At 37.5% G+C, this 25,633-nt stretch overlaps 1 protein-coding gene and 1 non-coding gene across 5 annotated transcripts in view; one reads left to right on the top strand and one right to left on the bottom strand.

Annotated features, from left to right (window-relative positions):
* The first annotated feature begins 2,475 nt into the window (after nt 1-2,475).
* The window catches only part of UBE3C (ubiquitin protein ligase E3C), a 169,985-nt gene continuing 146,827 nt past the window's right edge, over nt 2,476-25,633 (top strand). For 2 of the 4 annotated variants that reach the window (XM_074267314.1, XM_074267318.1), the window contains exon 1: nt 2,478-3,030. In XM_074267314.1, coding sequence (XP_074123415.1) covers nt 2,965-3,030 — 66 coding nt within the window. In that variant the 5' untranslated portion in view covers nt 2,478-2,964. Of the gene's footprint in view, nt 3,031-25,633 lie in introns of all 4 variants that reach the window. The other 2 variants (XM_074267316.1, XM_074267317.1) reach the window with 2 other exon arrangements.
* On the bottom strand, nt 16,937-17,043 carry LOC141545275 (U6 spliceosomal RNA). Its single transcript, XR_012482954.1, has one exon. It is a non-coding gene; the product is annotated as a U6 spliceosomal RNA (small nuclear RNA).

Below are 25,633 nucleotides of genomic sequence, written 5' to 3'. Positions count from 1 at the left end.
ATAATAATATGACAGTTTACACTCATTTCCCAGTGTTCCTTTTCTGGATGTAGCTGATTCTGTCCATCATTAATCAATTGGAGTTGGATTAGCTCTTCTCTATGTTGAAGATTTCCACTTCCATCAGAATACATCCTCATACAGTATCATTGTTGAAGTGTATAATGATCTTCTGGTTCTGCTCGTTTCACTCAGCATCAGTTGATATAAGTCTCTCCAAGCCTCTCTGTATTCCTCCTGTTGGTCATTTCTTACAGAGCAATAATATTCCATAACCTTCATATACCATAATTTACCCAACCATTCTCCAGTTGATGGGCATCCATTCAACTTCCAGTTTCTAGCTACAACAAAAAGAGCTGCCACAAACATTTTGGCACATACAGGTCCCTTTCCACTCTTTAGTATTTCTTTGGGATATAAGCCCAATAACAGCAATGCTGGGTCAAAGGGTATGCACATTTTGATAACTTTTTGGGCATAGTTCCAAATTGCTCTCCAGAATGGCTGGATTCTTTCACAACTCCACCAACAATGTATCAGTGTCCCAGTTTTCCCACAGCCCCTCCAACATTCATCATTATTTGTTCCTGTCATCTTAGCCAATCTGACAGGTGTGTAGTGGTATCTCAGAGTTGTCTTAATTTGCATTTCTCTGATCAGTAGTAATTTGGAACACTCTTTCATATGAGTGGAAATAGTTTTAATTTCATCATCTGAAAATTGTCTGTTCATATCCTTTGACTATTTATCAATTGGAGAATGGCTTGATTTCTTATAAATTAAAGTCAATTCTCTGTATATTTTGGAGATGAGGCCTTTATCAGAACCTTTAACTGTAAAAATGTTTTCCCAATTTGTTACTTCCCTTCTAATCTTGTTTGCATTAGTTTTGTTTGTGCAGAAACTTTTTAATTTGGTGTAATCAAAATGTTCTATTTTGTGATCAATAATGGTCTCTAGTTCTCCTTTGGAAACAAACTCCTTCCTCCTCCACAAGTCTGAGAGGTAAACCATCCCATGTTCCTCCAATTTATTTATGATCTCGTTCTTTATGCCTAAATCATGGACCCATTTTGATCTTATCTTAGTATGTGGTGTTAAATGTGGGTCCATGACTAGTTTCTGCCATACTAATTTCCAGTTTTCCCAGCAGTTTTTGTCAAATAATGAATTCTTATCCCAAAATTTCAGACCTTTGGGTTTGTCAAACACTAGATTGCTATTTTTATTCACTATCTTGCCCTGTGAACCTAACCTATGCCACTGATCAACTAGTCTATTTCTTAGCCAATACCAAATGGTTTTGGTGACTGTTGCTTTATAATACAGTTCTAGATCAATTACAGCTAGACCACCTTCATTTAATTTTTTTTTCATTATTTCCCTTGAAATTCTCGACCTTTTATTCTTCCATATGAATTCTGTTGTTGTTTTTTCTATTAAAATAGTTTCTTGGGAGTCTGATTGGTATAGCACTAAATAAATAGATTAGTTTAGGGAGTATTGTCATCTTTATTATATTCGCTCGGCCTATCCAAGAGCATTGAATGTCTTTCCAAGTATTTAAATCTGACTTTATTTTTGTGGCAAGTGTTTTGTAATTTTGCTCATATAATCCCTGACTCTCCTTTGGTAGATATATTCCCAAATATTTTATACTATCGACTGTTATTTTGAATGGAATTTCTCTTTGTATCTCTTGCTGTTGGATTGTGTTGGTAATGTATAAAAATGCTGAGGATTTATGTGGATTTATTTTTACCTTCCGAATCCAATTCTTCCTGTGCAACAAGAAATTCGGTTCTACACACATATATTGTATCTAGAATATATTGTAATATATTTAACATGTATAAGACTGCCTGCCATCTGGGGGAGGGGGTTGGGGGAGGAAGGGAAAAAATCTGAACAGAAGTGAGTACAAGGGATAATGTTGTAAAAAAATTACCCATGCATATGTGCTGTCAAAAAAAAAAGTTATAATTATAAAAAAATAAAAAATAATAATATGCATACATAAATAATATAGAAATAAATAATAATATGCATATGTAAATAATATACGAATAAATATATAAATAATAATATGCAAATATACAAACATCCGAGGCACATGCAGATCTGTGCAATACACACAAGTGTATGTTGATACATGCATGTACCCATCTATCCATCTCATACATCCTTGCCTTAATTCAATATAGAAAGTTTCCTGAAAGGCTCACAACTGCACCGAGACTTTTGGGACACTGCGTGTGACACACACGGGAAAGCGAGGCCGGCAGGCCCAGAAAGGCCGGTCTCAGAGGTGCTAGCACGAGCCCTCAGTTCTGCTCGAGGGCTTCAGCCCTTACGTGCCTCCCGGGAGCGCGCACGCCCGGGACGTGCTCCCGCTGGGTCGATTCCTTTGGCCTGCGCGCTGCGAGGATCGCCGTTGTCATCGATGGCGGGGGCGCGCTCGCTCGCCGGGCCGCGGGGCCGCGGACGGGAACTGCAGTCGGCGGCCATCTTCTTTCCCAAGCCGGCCGCTTTCTAGTGCGGGTCTGGGAGTCCGCCACCTCGCGTCTGGGTGCCCCGCGGCCTCGGTGGCGACCTATAGTGGTGGTGGCTACGGTGGCGGCCGGGGACGAGGGAGGGAAGAGAGGCGCCCTCAGCCCGGGTCACCGTTACTACCATTTAGCGCGCCCCCCCCCCGTTTCCTTCGGCCGCCCCCCAGCGGTCCCAGAGGGCAAAGAGAGGTGGGAGCCCGGCTCCCCGACCCAGCCCCCTCGCTAGGCAGCCGCAGCCCGTGCTCTCGTATCCTCGTAGCGGGTCTCGGGCTGGGCGAGCCGAGCCGGGGTCCGCTCCCCCTCTCTGCCTTCCCCAGCCCCCGCGGCCGCACCTGCCCTCTCCCCTCCCCGACCCCCCAGGCCGCGCCGAGGGTCTGCGCCCACCTCCTCCTAGATGGGATAAGCTGTAAAGATGTTTAGCTTTGAAGGGGAGTTCAAAACCAGGCCCAAGGTGTCCCTTGGAGGTGCAAGTAGGAAGGTAAGAGACCTGCCTCTTCTCTCGGCCGCTTCTCCCCCCCTCCCCCTCTTCCCCCTTCCCCCTCGCCCCCGTTCTCCTTCCCCAGGAGTGTGTAACATCCCCCACCACGCCTCGTGTGCCGGCTTCGGGCTCGGGGGCTCGGGGCCCTGGCTCCCCCGCCCGTCAGTGCTCTCCCCTCGGAGACACCTGAGGCCCCACCCCGAAGGTGGCGGCCGTGCCCCCGCTGGCCCCGAGTGTCCGCCCCCCTCCCCAAAGAGTGGGGCTTCCTCTTTGTTGTTAGTCTTTGCTCGGCTGCTTCCCCTGTGTCAAGTTTTCAATCCGATGGAAAAAACTTCCAGTCCCTGAGAGGCCGGCCGCCTCTGGTTTTGGTGTTTTTAGAGGGAAGACGTGAGTTTCTTTAAAGGGGCACAGGGAAGTGATCGGCCCCCTCACTCTTGGGCCTTCTTACTAGCATTTTGCTGTTTCAGGGCGATCTATTATTAAGCTGTTTTAAAAAGAGCATCAAGCGAAGTCATTTGGTTGAGTTTCACTATTCTCATTGGCCCTATAGGGGAAGGTCAACACCAACAGAAAATAGTTGTAGTTAGCAACATTGGCACTTCCTAGGAATGGCAGTTAATAGTTTCTACATTGTCATCCTAGGGGAGGAGCTGTTTCTATCAGGAGTGATATAAAAACTCGAACGCTAGGATTTTAAAATCGCGTTTTGACAGTTTGAAGTTATGCAGTAATTCTTCCATCAGAATCGGAGAATTTCTGGGCATTGCATTTCACAGGCAGCAAGCATGCTTTTATCATAAGCTTTGCTATTGGTCTTAAAGAAAGCCACATTTTAAGTATTTTTTTTTTTTATCTCAAAGTTAAATTTTTGTTTGCAGAGGTGGCAATTGGAAGAACGTAACTTTTTTAGAAACAAACATTAGGTAATTTTTTGCAACTTTGACGTCAAACCGTGATTGCTTTTTAAAATATCTTCAGTACAATAAATATCGAGCGTAACTGTGTGTAGAGTAGCAGAACTACTATTTGTAAGATACAAAGTTTAGATTAAGCTTGGTCAATTTCCTCCGGGAATTTATAGTCTAATAGAGGATACTGCGGGAAACAACTGGAATTGCAAGACAAAGTGCAGGGTGGAACTTAATGTTAATGCTTGTTTGGGGATCTGGAAAGACTTCTAGTTGGAGCCGACTGTTGAGTTGGGCTTTAAATGATGCAACAAGTTAAGTCCGGAAGGGAAAGTTTGTGGGGGTGGGGGGAGGGAGTGAGGAGTGGGATAGCAGCATAAGCAAGGGTACCCAAGTAGAATGCAGCTAAGTTAGGGTGGGGGTGGGTGCCAGAGTGCAGAGTGGTTCAGTTTGGCTAAAATGTAGAATTTACAGAGATGGGGTTTAAATTAAATGGTCAACAAACATTTATTATGTAGCTACTCTGGGCCAAGCATCTGGGAATACAAATAGAAATAATAAAACTCACTACTTTTGATTTTGGGCAGCTAGTTGGTGTCTGGAAGACTCCTATTCCTGAATTCAAATATGGGCTCATACACTCTAGCTGTGTGATCCTGGGCAAGTCGCTGTAAAATGAACTGGAGAAAATAATGGCAAACAACTCCAGTGTCTTTGCCAAAAACCAAAACCAAAACCAAAACCAAAACCAAAACCAGTGCACAAACTGGGCTTAGAAAAGGCCTGATATGATTGTATACCATCAACCATATATATATATGTAACTTGCACATATGCCTTTTGGACATTTTCAGCTGTCCAAAGCAGAACTCATTAATTTTCTGCCAAGCTTATTCATTTCTTTGGAGAGCTATTTCTGCTCAGGAGCAGTTAGGTGGCAAGGTTGACTGGGCAAGGAGTCAGGAAGACTTATATTCAAATTCCGCCTCAGATGTTCATTATCTCTCAACCCCATATCCTGTATATTGCCAAAGTTTGTCGATCTCTACTAGTAAAACTCCTCTGCTGATATTTGCCATCACTCTAGTGTAAGTCCTCATCACATCATTGCTTGCTTATTGCAGTGGCTGTTAATGTAACTCCACTGCTCCATAAACTCTAGGGGCCTCTTACTGTCCCCTAGAACAAATCCAAAATAATCTGGCACTCAAAAGCTAGCCCCCACCCACCTTTCCAGGTTTACACCCAACTCTGCCACCATATGCTTTGGCTTCCTGGCTGTACCTTGCTTTGGGCATTTTCCACTGGCCTATGCTGGGATCTCAGGATTCTACCACTGCCCTGGCTTCCTTTTAAGTCTCAACCTTCTGGAAGCTTTCCCTATTCCTTTTAATTCCTTGCTTTCCCTCTTAATTATTTCCTACTTATTTTGCATATTTGCATGTATAGTATATATTTATTGCCTCATTAGATTGTAAGATCCTTGGGAGCAGGGACTATCTTTTTTCTTATCAGGGAGCTCAAAAGTAAGTACTTAATTAGTGGTTAATGAATTACTATGTGACCTTGGGCAAGTCACTTAGCTTGTTTGCTCCTATTTCCTCTACTGTTAAGTGGTAATCTTAATAACTCTTACCTTCTGGTATTGTGAGAAATAAATAAGACAATAGTTTAGTAGGCCATACACTATTATAAATATTATTATTTATCAAGTCATCATCCATTCAGTCACCTTTACTTCTCACTTTGTCAGCACCATTCATATGTAATCAGTTGCCAAGCTTTGTGGTTTTTAACTCTACAACATGTCTCAAATTTGACCCCCTTCTTGTTTATTCAGCTACCACTTTAGTTCAGGCTTTTATCATCTCTACAATTCTAATTGATCTTCAGGTCTTAAATGTCTCTCCATTCCACTTCCCATTCACACAGCTACCAAATATATTCCTTAAGAACATGTCTGGTCTTGCCACAGTCTTTGCTCAATAAACTGAATAGTTTGCTCATTCACAGTTTGTCTCCAGTCTACCTTTCCAATCTCTTTATACACTGTTCTTTACAAACACAATAGTTAACATGGCTTTCTTTCTTTTTTTTTTAATAGCTTTTTATTTACAAGATATATATACATGGGTAATTTTCCAGCACTGACAATTGCCAAGCCTTTTGTTCCAATTTTCCCCCTCTTTCCCCCCTCCCCCTTCCCCTCTCCTCCAGATGGCAGGTTGACCAATACATAACATGGCTTTCTTTTTTTTTCCCTGAGGCTGAGGTTAAATGACTTGCCCAGGGTCACACAGCTAGGAAGTGTTAAGTGTCTGGGACCAGATTTGAACTCAGGTCCTCCTGAATTCAAGACTGGTGCTTTATCCACTGGGCCACCTAGCTGTCCCCTATAACATGGCTTTCTTGATAGTTTCTTAAAAAGCTTTGCTCTTTTGACACCCACTAGAAGGCATTCCTGCTTTCCCCAGCATTGTTATGGGTTTGTTGTTCATTCAGTCCTCTCTAATTGGACCCCTGGGACAAACTATTTATGGGGATTTTCTTGGTAAACATTTCCTTCAGTTTTATGTGGGCAATAGTTAAGTGAGATGTCCAGGGTAGCACAGCTAATGTCTGAGGTCAAATTTGAATTCTGTTCTAGTACTGTATCCATTATCCACAACTCTACTTATTTAGATGCTCCAGGATAGCCTGTATAAGGACATCTCAAAGAGAATGGGCGTGGGATAATGCAAGGGCTTCTGGGAAGAAGTACTCCAACCAATGAGATTGCTTCTCCCAAGCACACAAGCTGTTCCCCAGGAATTCCACAAGTCAAACTACCAGGAAAGGCCGGAACTAGAAAATTGTTAAGTACCGACTTAGCACTTAGTAAAAACCCAATATCTCATTATCTCATTAGTACTTAGTAAGAACCTAACACCTACCCAAGACAGCAAACAATCGGATATAGTTTATGCTTGTTAAACCTATTTCTATATTTGGAAAATCACTTATTGGTCCTGTTACTCACGCTTTGCAATTTCTGTCATCCATTCTAACTTGCTATACTGTCATCTTTTGCCTTCATTCTTTTCTCTTCACTGTTGGTTAGGTGCTGTAATCTCTACCTTGGCCTATTCTAATAGCATCCTAATTGATCTCTACTTGTAATGTCTCTTCCACACACCAGCCAAAGTGGTAGTCCTCAAACATAACATCTAATCAGTAAGTTCCAGAGGTTCCCAAATGCCAAAGGGTCAAATGCAGCTTCTCTGTTTAATATTCAATTAAAATTTTTTTTCTTCCAAATACATGTGAAAACAATTTTTAACATTTGTTTTTTTAATATTTTCAGTTCCCAATTCTCTTTTCCTGTCCTTAAAAAGTTAAGCAGTTTTGCTATAGATTACACATGTTCTCTGTTAGCCATGTTGCAAAAGAAAATAGATGGCTCCACTCCCCCCCCCCAAAAAAAAAAACAATAAAAAGAAAATTTATATATATATATATATGTATATTATATACACACACGTACTGTGTATATGTGTGTAATATTTAGGTCCTTTTAAAAAACAAAACAAACACTCTGATATATATTCCTAGTAGTGGTATTAATGATTTAGAGAATTTACCCCAAATGTTCAAAGACCTGTGGTAGGACATTCTGAGTTCAAGTTGGTTTGATCAGCTGCAGATGGACACATACTATTACTTGACTCTAACATAGTGAGTCAAACGGTGTGCATAATTTATAATCCTTGGACATAGGTCCAAATTGCTTTCCAGAATAGTTAGATTAATTCACAATTCCACCAACAATGCTTAGTGTCTCAGTTTTTTGCATCTCTAACATTTGCCATTTTCCTTTTCTATTCTGTTATCTAATTTGATAGATGTGAGGTGGTACCTTAAATTTGCATTTCTCTAATCAATAGTGATTTAGAATATTTAAAAAAATTTTTTTTTTAAATTGTTTAAAGGATTGTACATGTTCAATTTATATCAGATTGTTTGCTGTCTTGGGAAGAGGAAGAGAGAAAAATCTGGAACACAAAATCTTACAGAAATGAATGTTAAAATCGATCTTTAATGAGAATTTGAAAAAAATTACGGAGGAAAAAAGTAAAAAAAGAATTTTATTTAGTATTTTAATTTTCCCTGTTACATGTATAACAATTTTTAATTCATTTAAAAAACTTTCAATTCCAAATTCTTTTCTTGCTGCTATTCCCTTCTCCCCCACCCTATTGAGAAGGCAAGCAGTTTTATAGAGGCTATACATGTGCAATTATATAAAACATTTTTATAGTAGTCATGTTGTGAAGGAAAACAGACCAAAAAGAACTACAAAGAAAATCAACTCCCAAGAAAAATAAAGACAATTTTTGAAAGTATACTTCAACCTCCATTCAGATACCATGAGTTATTTGGGTAGGGGAAGCATTTTTTCATCATATGTCTTTCAGAATTGTCTTGGATCACTCACTGTATTGCTGAGAATAGCTAAGTCATCTTACAATGCTGATCATCTTACAATGTTGCTATTACTTTGTACACAGTGCATTTCACTTTGCATTAGCTCATGGAAGTCTTTCCAGATTTTTCTGAGAGCATCCTCTTCTCTCACTTCCCTCCATTTAATAGTTTATTTTTTCCAATTACATGTAAAGATAATTTTTTAAACATTCACTTTTATGAGATGTTGAATTCCATTTTTTTTTCTTTCTCTTAACCATTCCCCCTCTCTAAGGTGCCAAGTGATCCGATATGTTATACATGCATAAGCATGTTAAACATTTCTACATTAGTCATGTTGTGTAAAAAGAAAGAAAAAAAAAAGTAAAAATAGTGTACTTTCATATACATTCAGACTTTATAGTTCTTTCTCTAGATGTGGATAGCATTTTCTATCATGAGGCTTTTGGAATTGTCTTGAGATGAATCACTATTAACTGAGAAGAGCAAAGTCTTATCAAAATTGATCATTGCAGTGTTGCTGCTATTGTGTACAATGAATGTTCTTTTGGTTCTGCTCATTTCATTCAGCATCAATTCATGTAAGTCTTTTCCAGGTTTTTCTGAAATCTGCTCATTCTTTCTTATAGTACAGTAGTATTCCATCATAGGTAAATATCACATTTTGTTCAGCCATTCCCCAGTTGGTGGGCATCCCTTCCATCTCCAATCTTTGCTTCCGAAAAATAACTGTTATGAGTATTTTTCTCTATATAGATCCTTTTTTGTTTTTTATCTCTTTGAAAATGCAGTTCTAGTAGTGGCATTACTCTTTGGATATAGTTCTAAATTACTCTACAAAATGGTTGAATCAGTTTACAACTCCATCAATGAGACAGAATTTTCATTTTTTCCATATCCCCTCCAACATTCCCTCCCCCCCCCAGCTGGGGTTAAGTGACTTGCCCAGGGTCACACAGCTAGGAAGTGTTAAGTGTCTGAGATTAGATTTGAACTCCTGAATTCAAGACTGGTGCTCTATCCACTGCGCCACCTAGCTGCCCCTTCCCCTCCAACATTTGCAATTTCCTTTTCTGTCTTATTAGCTAATATAGTAGCTATGAGGTGGTACCTGAGAATTGTTTTGAATTTGAGTTCCTCCACTCAGTAATAAGATAGAACATTTTTTTTTCATTAGCTAATATAATAGCTATGAGGTGGTACCTGAGAATTGTTTTGAATTTGAGTTCCTCCACTCAGTAATAAGATAGAACATTTTTTTTCATATGGCTATAACTTTGATTATTACTTATCTGAAAATTGTTTATATCTTTAAAAAATTATATCTTTTGATCATTTGTGGAGAATAGCTCTTATTTTTAAAATTTGACTTAATTCTGTGTTTGAAAACATGAGACATTTATCAGAGAAACTTGATTCAAATTTTTTTCAATTACTGTTGTTTCTTTCTGTCCTATTTCTCCCTTTGTTTATTCTTTTCTCTTCTTACACTGTCCCACCTCAAAAGTGTTTTATTGTTGACTACTCTCCCTCAGTCTGCTCTCCCTTCTAACATCCCTCAATACTATTCCCTTCTCTGCCTATTTTCCTGTAGGATAAGGTATTTTTCTATCCAATTGAGTGTATATGTATATCTGTTTTGAGTCAGTTTTGAAGAGAGTAAGATTCACTTACTACCCCCCTTCCCCTCCACTTTAAAACTTTTTTTGCCTCTTTTATATGAGATAATTTGCCCCATTTTACTCTCCCTGTCCCTTTATTCCAGTATATTCCTCTCTCATTTCTTAATTTTTGTTTTTGGTTTCATCTCTAATTCAATTCATATCTATCCCTTGTAAGGTCCATATATACTCCTAACTGTCCTAATCATGAGAAAGTTCTTATCTTAGGATTAAAAGTATCCTCTTCCCATGTAGCAATGTAAATGGCTAAACTTTAAGTCCTTTATGATTTCCCTTCTGTTTATTATTTTATGCTTTTCTTGAGTCTTGTATTTGAAGATCAAAATTTCTCAATTTCTGATCATTTTATCATCAAAAATGTTTGAAAGTAAAGGGAAAAGGACCCATATATGCAAAACTTTTTTTTTTTTTTTTTTTTTTTTTTTTTTTTGTAGTAGCAAAGAACTAGAAACTGAGTGGATCCCCATCACTTGGGGAATGGCTGAAAAAATTATGGCATATGAATGTTGTGAAATATTGCTGTTGTATAACATGATCATCAGGCTGATTTCAGAAAGGCCAGGAGAGACTTACATGAAGTGATGCTAAGTGGAGTCAGTAGAACCAAGAGAACATTGTATATAGCAACAGCAAAATTATGTGATGACCAACTCATAGAGGTGGCTCATTTCAACAATGAAGTGATTTCAGAAAAATTCTAATAAATTTGTTATGGAGAGAGCCATTTGCACCCAGAGAAAGGTCTATGGAGACTGAATGTGGATCCAAACATAGTATTTTCACTTTTGTTGTTGTTTTGTTTATTTATTCTTTCTCATTTTTTCCCCTCCTTTTGATCTGATTTTTCATATGCAGCAAGATAAATGTGGAAGTAAGTTTAGGAGAATTGCACATGTTTAATCTATATAGGATTACTTTTCTGTTTAGGGGGAGGGGGAGATGGGGAGGGAGAAAATTTTGGAATACTTTTTGCAAGAGTGAATGTTGAACATTATCATTGCATGTATTTTGAAAATTAAAGAGCTCTTACCAAAAAGGAATAGCTATAAATAAACAAATTACAGAAAAAAAGTTTGAAAGTCCTTTATTTCATTGAATGTCCATTTTCCTTCCCTGAAAGATTATATTCAGTTTTGCTGTGTATGTGATTCTTGTGATCCTACAGCTTGTCCTCTGGAATATAATCTTTTATGCCCTCTGAACCTTTAATGTAGAAACTTAAATATTGTGCTATCTTAACTGTGGATCCACAATACTTGAATTTTTCTTTCTGGTGGTTTTCAGTGTTTCCTTCTTGACCTGGGAGCTCTAGAATTTAACTATTATATTCCTGGGAGTTTTTATTTTGTAATCTTTTTCAGAAGGTGGTTATTGGATTCCTTTTAATTTATATTTTTGCTATCTGGCTAGTTTTCCTTGATAATTTTTTGAAAAGTTGTGTTTGGGCTCTTTTTTTGATCATAGATTTTAGGTAGTCCAATAAATTAAAAATTATCTCTCCAGGATCTGTTCCAGATCACTTGTTTTTCCATTGAGATATTTTACATTGTCTAGTATTTTTTCATTATTTTGGCTTTATTTGAATGTTCTTAATTTCTTTTGAAGTCATTAGCTTCTATTTGCTCAAGTCTAATTTTTAAGGAATTATTTTCTTCATTGATTTTTGTACTTCCTTTTCTATTTGGCTAGTTCGGTTTTTTAAGGAGTACTTTTCTGCTTCTCGTTCTACTTGGCTAGTTTTGATTTTTAAGGCATTTTGTCCCTCTATCATTTGACCTAATCAGTTTTTTTGTCTGAAATTTTCTTCAGTATTTTTTGTGTCCTTTAATCAAGCTTTTGACTCGTTTTTCTTTTCTTTCCCCTCTACTTAGTAGTATTTTATTTTTTCCAATTACATGCAGAACTAGGTTTCAACATTTACTTTTATAAGATTTTGATTTCCATTTTTTTCTCACCCTTCCTCTTCTCTCCCTCCCCAAATAGGCAAGCAATCTGAAATGGATTATTCATGTATGGTTAAATTAAGCATTTCCATTTTAGTTATGATATGAAAGATGAATTAGAACAAAAAGGAGAAACTATGGAAAAAGAAAAAAAATGAAAATAGTATGCTTCAGTCTGCATTCAGAGTCCATATTTATGTGGATATGGATAATATTTTTTCATCATGAGTCTTTTGGAATTGTCTTCACTTATTTTTCATGATTTTCTTGCATCATTTCTCCTCTCATTTCTCATTTCTCCTCCCAATTTTTTCTCGACCAATACATATTTTTGTTGGAGGCTTTCGATGTAGGAGATTTGACTTTATCTTCAAAGTGTGGGTTTTGATCTTATTATCACCATAGTAATTTTCTATGGTCCAAATTTTTTCCCCCTCATTATTTTCTCAGTCCTCCTATTTCTTGCCCTTTAGTTCATTTTTGATGTAGGGTTCTATTTCCACGCTGAAGGGTGCATTGTCCTAAGCTTCTACAGGTTTGTGCAGTTGTTTTCAGAGGTATTTCTAGGGAAGTTTTCAATTCTTTCAAGGTAGTGTGATCTAAGGAGAGGTGTTTACTATTTCCTTGGACTATGAGTTGGTCTGTGAGTGATCACAAGCAGTTCTTTTCTTCCTGGTTCCACTGTGACAGCAAACTCAGTTTTGTTCCTCCTCACCTTTGGATTCACATCCAAGACTGCAACAGGAATCTGAGTTTGAGCTAAGCAAGAGTCCTGCCTCAGTGCTAACAAAGAGATGTTTTAATCTCCTTCTGTTCAACTCTCTTTGCTTCTGTGGACTGAGACCTCCCAATACAGCTGCTGCCAGTTCTAATTCAGTGCCTCCCAAGGCCTGCTTCTGGTTTGTTGGTGGGTGCAGCTGTGATTATTCATCTTGTGCTGGCCTTCGCTGCACTCTCCCCTTGGTGCAATAGAACTTTTGTGCCGACCTTCTAAATTATCTTTGGAGTCTTTTGGCTGGGAGGTCTGGAAACTTATAATGCTGCCACTGATTCAATCACCTGGAAGCCTGCTCCTGATTTGCAGGGATGGACTGAGCTCCACTTATCCTGATGCAATAGATCTTTCCTGACGACCTTCTAAATTGCTGGGGCTGGAAATTTATTTTACACTGTCTTTTTGTGGGTTCTGCTACTCTAGAATTTGGTTAGTCATTATTTAAAGTTAGATGGAGGGGTTTTGGGGAGAGCTCTGAAAAGTCTTTACTATCTTGGCTATGCTTCCCTGGAGCATTTTTCATATGGCTATAGATAACTTTGATTATTTTTTCCTTCTGAAAATTGCCTATTCATATCCTTTGACCATGTATTTATTGGGAATGACTCATTCTTATAAATTTGACTCAGTTCTCCATACATTTGAGAAATGGGGCTTTTGTCAGAGAGGCTTGCTGTAAAAATCTCCCCCCAGTTTTTTGCTTTCTCCCCTAATCTTAACTGCATTGGTTTTATTTGTACAAAACCCTTTTTAATGTAACCTAATTTAATGAAAATTACCCATTTTATAATTTGTAATGCTCTCTATCTTCTTTGATCCTAAATTCTTTTTTTTTTTTTAATTTTTTATTTTATTTTATAATTATAACATTTTTTTGACAGTACATATGCATGGGTAATTTTTTACAACATTATCCCTTGCACTTACTTCTGTTCAGATTTTTTCCCTTCCTCCCCCAACTCCCTCCCCCAGATGGCAAGCAGTCTTATATATGTTAAATATATTACAGTATATTCTAGATACAATATATGTGTGTAGAACCGAATTTTTTGTTGCACAGGAAGAATTGGATTCAGAAGGTAAAAATAACAGTTTACATTCATTTCCCAGTGATCCTTTTCTGGATGTAGCTGGTTCTGTCCATCATTAATCAATTGGAATTGGATTAGCTCTTCTCTATGTTGAAGAAATCCACTTCCATCAGCATACATCCTCGTACAGTATCATTGTTGAAGTGTATAATGATCTTCTGGTTCTGCTCATTTCACTCAGCATCAGTTGATGTAAGTCTCTCCAAGCCTCTCTGTATTTCTCCTGTTGGTCATTTCTTATAGAACAATAATATTCCATAACATTCATATACCATAGTTTACCCAACCATTCTCCAATTGAGGGACATCCATTCATCTTTCAGCTTCTAGCCACTATGAAAAGGGCTGCCACAAACATTTTGGCACATACAGGACCCTTTCCCTTCTCTAGTAGTTCCTTGGGATATAAGCCCAGTAGTAGCACTGCTGGGTCAAAGGGTATGCACATTTTGATAACTTTTTGGGCATAATTCCAGATTGCTCTCCAGAATGGTTGGATTCTTTCACAACTCCACCAACAATGCATCAGTGTCCCAGTTTTCCCACAGCCCCTCCAACATTCATCGTTATTTGTTCCTGTCATCTTAGCCAATCTGACAGGTGTGTAATGATACCTCAGAGTTGTCTTAATTTGCATTTCTCTGATCAATAGTGATTTGGAACACTCTTTTATATGAGTGGAAATAATTTTTTTTTTTTTTTTTTTTTGTATTCAGAAACTATATTTTATTTGTTTATATACATAAATAACACGTTTTATCTTCCCATACATACACATATATATATGTACATATGTGTATACCCACACATATATAGCTAGCACACAGTGAGTGGGTAACTATAAAGACTCTATGCCTACATTTGGTTTAGCATGCCACAAGCATTCAGCCATTCTTGGAAGCTGAGTTTCCATCCCAGGAATTCCTTGTTGCTCCCCTAGGGACTCTGGGGCTCCACCGTTCCAGCTTGCTCCACAGATGCCACTTTTCTGTAATCTTCCCCTCCTGTTCACACCCAGCTCTGGTGAGCCCAGAACAGTTTTTCTCCAGGAACTTCTTGTTAGGGGACCTCTTTCATCATTTCAATGTACCAATGGATTTGTAGGTGATACTAATTAAATTAGCAGATGATACTCATGGCAAGATCAAGATCCCTGAGACTATTGCTACATGACCATCTCAGACAGAAGGATCCTTTTCTTTTTCTCTCTTTTTGGTATATCTTCCTCTAGATTCCAATTGCATGAAAAGAAATTCTTAACTTCTTTTTTTTTTTTTTTTTTTTTTTTTTTAATTTTTATTTTATTTTATAATTATAACATTTTTTGACAGTATATATGCATGGGTAATTTTTTACAACATTATCCCTTGCACTTACTTCTATTCAGATTTTTTCCCTTCCTCCCCCAAACCCCTCCCCCAGATGGCAAGCAGTCTTATATATGTTAAATATATTACAGTATAATTTAGATACAATATATGTGTGTAGAACCGAATTTTTTGTTGCACAGGAAGAATTGGATTCAGAAGGTAAAAATAACAGTTTACATTCATTTCCCATTGTTCCTTTTCTGGATGTAGCTGGTTCTTTCCATCATTAATCAATTGGAATTGGATTAGCTCTTCTCTATGTTGAAGAAATCCACTTCCATCAGCATACATCCTCGTACAGTATCATTGTTGAAGTGTATAATGATCTTCTGGTTCTGCTCGTTTCACTCAGCATCAGTTGATGTAAGTCTCTCCAAGCCTCTCTATATTTCTCCTGTTGGTCATTTCTTATAGAACAATAATATTCCATAACATTCATATACCATAGTTTACCCAACCATTCTCCAATTGATGGACATCCATTCATCTTCCAGCTTCTAGCCACTATGAAAAGGGCTGCCACAAACATTTTGGCACATACAGGACCCTTTCCCTTCTCTAGTAGTTCCTTGGGGTATAAGCCCAGTAGTAGTATGGCTGGGTCAAAGGGTATGCACATTTTGATAACTTTTTGGGCATAATTCCAGATTGCTCTCCAGAATGGTTGGATTCTTTCACAACTCCACCAACAATGCATCAGTGTCCCAGTTTTCCCACAGTCCCTCCAACATTCATCGTTATTTGTTCCTGTCATCTTAGCCAATCTGACAGGTGTGTAATGATACCTCAGAGTTGTCTTAATGTGCATTTCTCTGATCAATAGTGATTTGGAACACTCTTTCATATGAGTGGAAATAATTTTAATTTCATCATCTGAAAATTGTCTGTTCATATCCTTTGACCATTTATCAATTGGAGAATGGCTTGATTTCTTATAAATTAAAGTCAATTCTCTGTATATTTTGGAGATGAGGCCTTTATCAGAACCTTTAACTGTAAAAATTTTTTCCCAATTTGTTACTTCCCTTCTAATCTTGTTTGCATTAGTTTTGTTTGTGCAGAAACTTTTTAATTTGGTGTAATCAAAATGTTCTATTTTGTGATCAATAATGGTCTCTAGTTCTCCCTTGGACACAAACTCCTTCCTCCTCCACAAGTCTGAGAGGTAAACCATCCCATGTTCCTCCAATTTATTTATGATTTCGTTCTTTATGCCTAAATCTTGGACCCATTTTGATCTAATCTTAGTATGTGGTGTTAAATGTGGGTCCATGCCTAGTTTCTGCCATACTAATTTCCAGTTTTCCCAGCAGTTTTTGTCAAATAATGAATTCTTATCCCAAAATTTGGGATCTTTGGGTTTGTCAAAGATTAGATTGCTATTTTTATTCACTATCTTGCCCTGTGAACCTAACCTATGCCACTGATCAACTAGTCTATTTCTTAGCCAATACCAAATGGTTTTGGTGATTGTTGCTTTATAATATAGCTTTAAATCAGGTACACTTAGACCACCTTCCTCTGACTTTTTTTTCATTAGTTCCCTTGCAATTCTCGACCTTTTATTCTTCCATATGAATTTTGTTGTTATTTTTTCTAGGTCATTAAAATAGTTTCTTGGGAGTCTGATTGGTATAGCACTAAATAAATAGATTAGTTTGGGGAGTATTGTCAAAAATATGGAACGCTTCACGAATTTGCGGGTCATCCTTGCGCAGGGGCCATGCTAATCTTCTCTGTATCGTTCCAATTTTAGTATATGTGCTGCCGAAGCGAGCACGATCCTAAATTCTTATCTAGATCTGACATTTAAAATATTCCATATTCCCCTCATTTGCTTTTTGTTTTTACCTTTTATGTTTAAATTGTGAACACATTTTGACCTTATTTTGGTATACAGTGTCAACTGTTGTTCTGTACCTAGTTTTAGTTAAACTTTTATTCAGTTTTCTCAGCAATTTTTGTCAGATAATTGAGCTCTTATCCCAAAAGTTTGGATGTGTAAAGTATTTAAATCTCTTGATACTCTAGCTTACCTTTCCAGGCTTTTACACATTTCCTTTCCACAAACCTTTTATTGTCTTGTCAAATTAATCAGGGTTGGATGACATCTCCCCATTTTTTGGATGTTATTGTCCTGTCTAGAATATGATGCCTAACTCCTCCACCTTGTGGAATGCCTAGCTTTCTTTAAAGCTCAATTAAAGTTCCAGTTCCTAGGTAAACTTTATCTTAATCCCTCATTTGTCATCCATTCTTTCATTATTTTGTATTGATTTTGTGTTTTGTGTATAGATAGATACTTTTATTTATTTATTTATTCATATTTTCATGTATTAAGATATAAATTCCTTAAAGGACTATTCTGTTTTACTTATGTCTTTGTATCCCCATTTAAAAAAAATTTAATTGGATGATTGACACATAGTAGTTCCTTAATATATAGTAAATGAATTATGAAGTTGATTATTGAACAGATTAACCCAACTAAGTTTGTGCTGTTAAAAGGATTATTCTGGCTATGATGTGTAAAGGGTTGTTTGAAGAAAGGAAGAAAGCACGTTGGGCTATTATATTATTATCTATGGGTAGAAAAAATGAGTGCCTATGTATTTTATTAGTGAATGGTTCTGGTACTGGAGAGGAGGGGAAGGGTGCCAGAGATGGTGCTGAAGTGGGATTAAAAATAGTGACTGAGATATTTGGGACTTTATGTTGTGTAGGACAGTATCATCCACAAAAACAATCAGACTTTCAGAGTAAGAAAAAGCAAAAAAGGAGTTAAGTACAGTTGTATGGGAAAGGGCATCTTCCATCTCATAAGGTGTTGGTCAGCAAAGAACAACTTGGAAATACAAGATGAAATATTCTGCATGCAGAAGCCCCCACTCCTCCAGCCTGATCTTTTCTCTCATTGGAAAATTCCTGGCTAAATCATGGAAATCTAACCCAGAAACAATAGAGTACAGATCAATAATTTTAAAAACTCTAAATTTAAATTTGTCTAGAGAACTGCTATACTAGCAGTTACAGAATTCAAAACCATCATCACCTTTAAAAGAATTGCTTAAATGCTAATTAAGAAATGATGGTGAAGGAGATGGAGTAGCTCTCTGAAGACAATTGTGAAAATCCAGTAAGGCTTCACTAAGACCCATTAGGACATAGCTTACTTCCCCTTCCATGACATCATTCACTTCCTACCTCATCCTAAACCAAATATGGCCAGCCATATGTTCTTATTGGCCAAAGTTCAATTTCCTTACATTTAAAATGTGAGACCCTCAACCAATGAGGATGAGGGTCAGTACTGGGAGGGATTTTTGCCTTAGGGAGTACTTAATCTGCTGATCTGTCCCTAAGGAGCTTCCTCCCTTCCATTGCTTGCTTAACTGGAGTGAGTGACGCCTGCTTTTTGGGAGATCTTATATAATAAGCCTTCATTTTTCTATAACTCTTTAGTTATTGTTCTATTTGTTATAATAAAGTATAGTTAAGGCTATATTCCTAGATGAGTGCCTTCATTCTGTTAATTCCATAATTCATCCACTGTGATATGAATAATAGAGTTAAAAAGAGCAATAGGTTTTGGGGGATAAATGTTCTCTGAGTAGTTGGAAACTTCTGTCTAGAACCCAAAAGATAAGTCACTACTAGGAGGGAGGGAGGAAAGAAGGGAGAGAGGAAGAGGGAAAGAGAGAGAATGAGAGTGTGTGTGTGTGTGTGTGTGTGTGTGTGTGTGTGTGTGTGTGTGTGTGTGTGTATTTGGGAGTTATTTGCATAGAGACCGTGATATAATTTAAATAGCAATTTCTGCTTCTAAATTGTGAAGAATTCACAATGATCATTCTCTTTGGCAAAAAGGTAAGTTTATTTAAAAGAGATTACACAAAATGAACAAGTACAATAGACATCAGGAATGGTAAATATAATTGTAGATAACAATGAAAGGAGTTTCTAACACTGAACAATGGAAAGGGCAAGTTCTCTATGGAACTCACAATTAGGGGGCAGCTAGGTGGCGCAGAGGATAGAACACCAGCCCTGAATTCATGAGGACCCAAGTTCAAATCTGGTCTCAGACACTTAACACTTCCTAGCTGTGTGACCCTGGGCAAGTCACTTAACCCCAGCCTCAGAAAAAAAAAAAAAGGAACTCGAAATTAACCCAGAGAAAGGGATACTCCATGAGTATGCCCTTAGCTTGCAGGTAGAGGGGTGGGCAGAGGGGAAAGACACCAAGAGGCCTTAGACAGATTTATAGGGGAAATTTAACTCCTGTATTTGACATAATTTGAATTCTCAACTGAACATAGCAAGATAGGGCTACCATTGACCTCCACAGGGATTAAACTGATCCCTATAAGTATGTTTCCCAATTTGTTTGGGGGAAGTAATTCCATCAATACTTCTGTCTTTCTCTTCCAACCTAGTTACTCCAAATCTCATCAGTGATAATTGAAGTCTTGGACTTTAAATAAAATGGCCAAAGATAGAACTCTGGGGAACACTCTTACCTGTATTAAGAAGACAGTCAAAGAAAAGAAGTCAGTAAAGGAAGTACTCTTACCTGTATTAAGAAGAAATCAAAGAAAAGGAGTCAGTAAAGGAAGTAGAGTAAAATTTATTAAGAATAAAAGTGTCTGGGAAGCTGAGGGAATAGAAGGGAATGGTCAGCCAACTTTTGTAACCTTAGGCTACTCCCTTAATCCCTTTATTCTCCTTATTTACAAAGTGGAATTAATTGTACACTATTGTACAATTGTACACTTGTGAAAACTATTACTACATCAAGAATAAAAGTCATTGAGAGCGATTTGGAAAATTTTCGGACATAAGCGCATATTTATAAGTATTAACTTTTTTTTTGATTAAAGGTTTTTATTTTCAAAATATATGCATAGATAATTTTTCAATATTGACCCTTGCACAACCTTGTGTTCCATTTTCCCCTCCTTCCTCCCACCCCCTCCCCTTGATGGCAACTAATCCAATATATGTATACATATTTATGCAATTATCTTGCTGTATAAGGAAAACTAGCTCAAAAAGGAAAAAAAAAATGAGAGAAAACAAAATGCAAGCAAACAACATCAAAAAGTGAAAATGCTATGTTGTGAACACTCATCAGTCTCCACAGTCCTCTCTCTGGGTTTGGCTTTCTTCATCACAAGATCATTGGAACTGGCCTCAATCATTTCATTGTTGAAAAGAGTCACATCCATCAGAATTGATCATCCTATAATCTTGTTGCCATGTATAATGATCTCCTGGTTCTGCTTGTTTCACTTAGCATCAGTTCATGTAAGTCTCTCCAGACCTCTCAAAAATCATCCTGCTGATCGTTTTGTTGAAGTTGAGGAGGGAAGGGAGGACCCTAAAAGTCCCAGACTGGTGTTGAGAGTTGTCTCAAAAAAAATTTGCAGTCTTGAATCTATCTCTTAGTCAAGGGACAAAGTTTGCTTTGCTTTTCTTTCCTTTTTTAAAATCAATTAATTAATTAACAAAGTTTATGTGTGGGCAATTTTTCCAACATTGACCCTTGCAAAACTTTTGTTCCAAAATTTCCCCTCCTTTCCCCCACCCTCTCCCCTGGCTGGCAGGTAGTCCAATACATGTTAAATATGTTGAAATGTATGTTAAATTCAATATATGTATACATGTTTATACAGTTAACTTGCTGCACAAGAAAAATCAGATCAAGAAGGAAGGAAAAGAAAAACAAAGAAAAAAAATGCAAGCAAATAATAGGGGGAGTGAGAATACTATGTTGTGTTCTATACTGGGTTCCCACAGTTTTCTCCCTGGATGTAGATGGCCTCTCTTCATCACTGCACAAGTGGAGCTTGTTTGAATCCTCTCATTGATTACTGTATAGTCTTCTTGTTGCCATGTATAATGATCTCTGGTTCTGTCCATTTCATTTAGCATCAGGTCATGTAGGTCTCTTCAAGCCTCTCTGAAATAATCCTGCTAGTTGTTTCTTACAGAACAATAATATTCCATAACATGCATTTACCATAATTTATTAAGGCATTCTCTAATTGTTGGACATCTATTCAGTTTCCGGTTTCTTGCCATAAACATTTTTGCACAACACATTGTCTTTAAAAAATGATTTTTTTTCCCCTAGAGAATATCATTTGCCTTTTCCAGTTCAGTGTATACAGTAAACTCTAAGTAACTGTAGATTGATACACAAATGTCCTTATCTGTTCATCTCCAAAAATTGGTTGTATTGGTGAGATGAGAAATTCCCTGACAGCAGTGGGGTCCCCTGGTGGGTGTCACAGGCTTTTTGAAAGAATTCGCAATCCCGAAAGGTGAGGTTTGGCAAAAATTGGTTTATTACACTGAGAAGAAACAACTTCAGTGGGCTAATTCTGAAAGGAATTTTAGCAAAAGTAGGTTTTTAGCAAAGATTACACTGAGAAGAAATAAGTTCTCAGTGGGCTAATTCCATTTAAGATCGTTAGCAAAAGATTTTGGGGTTTCAGCCTTTGATTATGGTTTTTTTGTGGCCTAGAGCTAGGGAGCTATTTCAGATGAGTTTGGGGGAGTAATTTTCAACTCTATAAAAGGTGGTGATTATGCCCCAGGCCAAGATCTCCAATTGAATTGTAGGAGGAGATACCATCCCAGGAGGGGTTGCGTTTTTTAGGATTTCTCCACCACCCCCTCCCAAAAATCAAGGGGAGACAGTTTATATCAATGTTAGATGATTTTTAATATTTCTTTTAGCTTCAAGACCTGTGATACAAAATTAAAGTATGGCAAAGTTTTGATTATTGTGTATGGATAATATTCAGTGAGGACGATGCAGGGTGCTAAAAGTAATTTTCGGGGTTTTTTAAGTTAGTATGTATGAAACCACTGGCTCAAATAAATGAATTAAGGAGATTTCTCAAGATGAAAATAGAAAGGAATTTTATTACCATCTTGTGAGAAAGGGCTTCTCCCTTCTAACAAGTAGTTAGTCAAAGAAAGGCACAGCCCAGTTAACAGACAAAAATTATGTAGGGAACTGGGATAACACTCTCTTTAGGCTGTATCTTTGCCCTGATTAACCAGGACAAATGACCTCATATTCTAAGTTATAAATGAGGGAAAACTTTCAACCTAATGACATCTCTAATATTACTAAATTACCTTATGTGGTAATTATGTGTCAAGGTGGCCCCAACTTAATTTCACAAAGAAAAGGGTTATATGGTCCCAAATGATCTCTGGATAAAGAAATCTGGTCCTGGGGCACAGCTGACCTTCACTCAATTTTTAGAACACTGTCTCCATCTTGTGAGATAGCTTTTACAATTCACTTCATTCAAGCACATAGGTTTCTTAGGAACGTGGTTTTATAATCTTCTAGTTCAAACCACTTTGTTTTACAATTAAGGAAACTGAGCCCAAAAGAAGTTTGAATTTCCTAATACTTATCCCATTGTTCTTTTGCTGTTTGGAAGACTTCAGGAGAGTGATATCTTGAATTCAAGTGAATTGGATTTAAGTGAGGTGGGCTGTGCCAAGTCATCCACCTTTCTCTCTTTTCCAGGGTCATCTGAGTCCATTAGCAAGATATAGGTCAGGATGAGTGAGATGCTCCCAGATGCAGTGGGACACCTTATCTATCTATCTGTCTGTCTATTTAAGCTGAGGTGCCAGACATTTAAGGCTAGGTAAGAAATGAGGGGGAAAATAGGTCTAGTTTGCCTACTCCCAAAAAAAAAAAAAAAAAAAAACAACACAACAAACTGGGAAGGAAAGAACTTCAGGATTTCTAGGCAGAACTGAGCAATTATTCTTTACACTAATTCTTTGCCATCAAAACCGAACATATTGGGGGGTTTCCCTGGGAACTATTATTGGCTAATCTGTGAGAGCCTGAGTGATCTGAGTTTAAGGTATGATCCAGTTGAATATTAATTTGAATATTTGAATATTAATGAGCCTTATCAAAGCCTAGTTTTCCCTGAGCCCTATTACTAGAAATTATAAAACGAAACTACTTGGGACAAAAGAGTTAATTGTCACAGTTCAAAAAACCCCAAAAACCCAGTAAGCTTATGGGAAGAGCTTGACAAAGGGAGACTTGAAACTCTCTCTCAAGGTCCTTGAAGGACAGATTCTCCTTAAACCCTGCCTCTGGGACCTGCCCCAGGGGACCAAGATAAAGTAGTTTATCTAGGGGGGCTAGTTGAGTCTGGAGCTGGAGAATTCTAACCTTATTGAATTAAAGACTCATTCAATTCTATTCTATTCCAGCTCAAGCCCACCTAGCCCCCATCAAGAGCAAACCCCAGCTTGTAGCCAAGGCTTCTGTTATAAAAAGAGCCAATTTAAACTGTCCTTGCAGAGGATCTAACATGCCATGTCATGCCATGCATAGCAGCAACCTCTGCTTGCTGAAATATTTTCTTTCAGCTTTACCCTCTCTTTATCTTTTTTTTTTTTTTTTTTTTTTACCTATTTCCTTAACAAGATTTTATACCTCTCTGTCGGGATTTCTCTACTAGAAACTTTATATCTCTCTGCCAGGACCTTGCCATTAAGGAATTCAGTCTTTCTATTCAAACATAGCAAAGGCTGACTTCCCAAATGGCAATGATAGGCTTCTTTTTATCAGTCTGGCTTTTCAGGTTCATAAATTCCTTTATGAAAGACCTCTGTGCCACAAGAAGGGGGGTTCCACAACTCCTTGCCATGCTCCAAATCCTAAAGGGATTTAGGGGAGTCAAACCTCTTCATTCCTTGAGCCCTGAACCTGCCACTGCCACTAACCTCATCATCTAACTCTCTGACCACGGGAAACCTTACCCCTAATCTCATCAAGCTGAAGTTAAAATGTCTTTCTGAATAACAATCTTTTTACTAACTGTATTATCCTGGTATTCTTTGTTTTTTGTACATGTATTGAAACTGTACTCTAATCTGAATCATTTCTTTAGACATTAGATAAGATAGCATTTTGTATCCTTAATTCCACCCCCACCTCCAATAATTTTCTATTAAAAGTCAACTGGGAAAATTATTCAAGCTGCCTTTTTTCCCCCCTTAGGCAATTGGGGTTAAGTGACTTGCCCAAGGTCACACAGCTAGGAAGTATTAAGTATCTGAGATTAGATTTTAACTCAGATCTTACTAACTTCAGGGCTGGTGCTCTATCCACTGCATCACTTAACTGCCCCAAGCTGTCTTTTAAAACCTGTGTCTGTTTCTTACATCTCATAATTAGAAAAAATTTCTTCATGGTATATGAAACATATACTCAAGGAAAATGACCTTGCTAGCTCCATTCAGACCATGAAAGACCTTGAAAGAGTTATCTAGTATATAATAAAGGTTTTTGAGCTAGGGAAAGGGAAAAGTGTTTCATTGGTGTTTTAGAAAGATAGTCTTGCCATCTACATCCAGAGAGAGAACCGTGGGAACAGAGTGTGGAACACATCATAGCATTCTCACTCACTCTGTTGTTATTTGCTTGCATTTTGTTTTCTTTCTCAGTTTTTCTTTTCCTTCTTGATCTGATTTTTATTGTGCAGAAAGATAATTGTATAAATATGTATACATATATTGGATTTAACATGTATTGGAACTCCTGCCAGCTAGGGGAGGGGGTGAGGGGAAAGAGGGAAAAATTTGGAACAAAAAGTTTTGCAAGAGTTGGAAAAATTACCCATGCCTATACTTTGTAAATAAATAAATTTTTAAAAAAGAAAGAAAAGAAAAATAGTCTTGGCTTTTGTGTTCTTGTGGAATAAAGAGGAGATACTGGAAGCTAAAGCCATTGAAGGTGGAAATTAAATTTGTTCAGGACTTTTTGCGTTGCCTAGTGCTTTTGATTCTTTTGCTTCTTGACTCCTAACAGAATCATTGTGAAATTAGTAATTGAGGTTGAAAGGTTAATTTTTAATGTGTCAAGCATTTATTCAGTGTCAACTGTGTGCCTGGGCTAGTTATGCTAAGCTTAGGTGATCATGATAGGCAAAAGCAATCTTTACTTCTTTCTAGCTGCACATAATGAAATATGTATGTACAATAAAATTGATGGGAGATAATCTTGAGAATTGAGGAATAGGCTTCCTGCCGAAAGTCTCCTCTGAATTGAGTCTTGAATCCAGGGAAGCCAGTATAGGTAGGGATGAGAAAAAAGAGCATATCTAGAATAAGGGACAACTGATGCAGAGTCACAGAGTTGAGACAAAATAAATATACTGTTCAAGGAATAGCAGATAGGTCATTGTAGCTAAATAGTAGAGTGTGCAGCAAGGGAGTAAAATGTAAGAAGGATGAAAAGGTAGGTAGAAAGATCCTTGGTTGTAAAGCGCTTTAGCTGGTGAACAATATATGTATTCTCTAGTGAATAGAGTCAC

Source organism: Sminthopsis crassicaudata, chromosome 5 (assembly GCF_048593235.1).
Source record: "Sminthopsis crassicaudata isolate SCR6 chromosome 5, ASM4859323v1, whole genome shotgun sequence".
Taxonomy (NCBI): Eukaryota; Metazoa; Chordata; class Mammalia; order Dasyuromorphia; family Dasyuridae; genus Sminthopsis; species Sminthopsis crassicaudata.
Note: the sequence above shows the minus strand (reverse complement) of the source record. Positions and strands in the feature narration are given on the sequence as shown.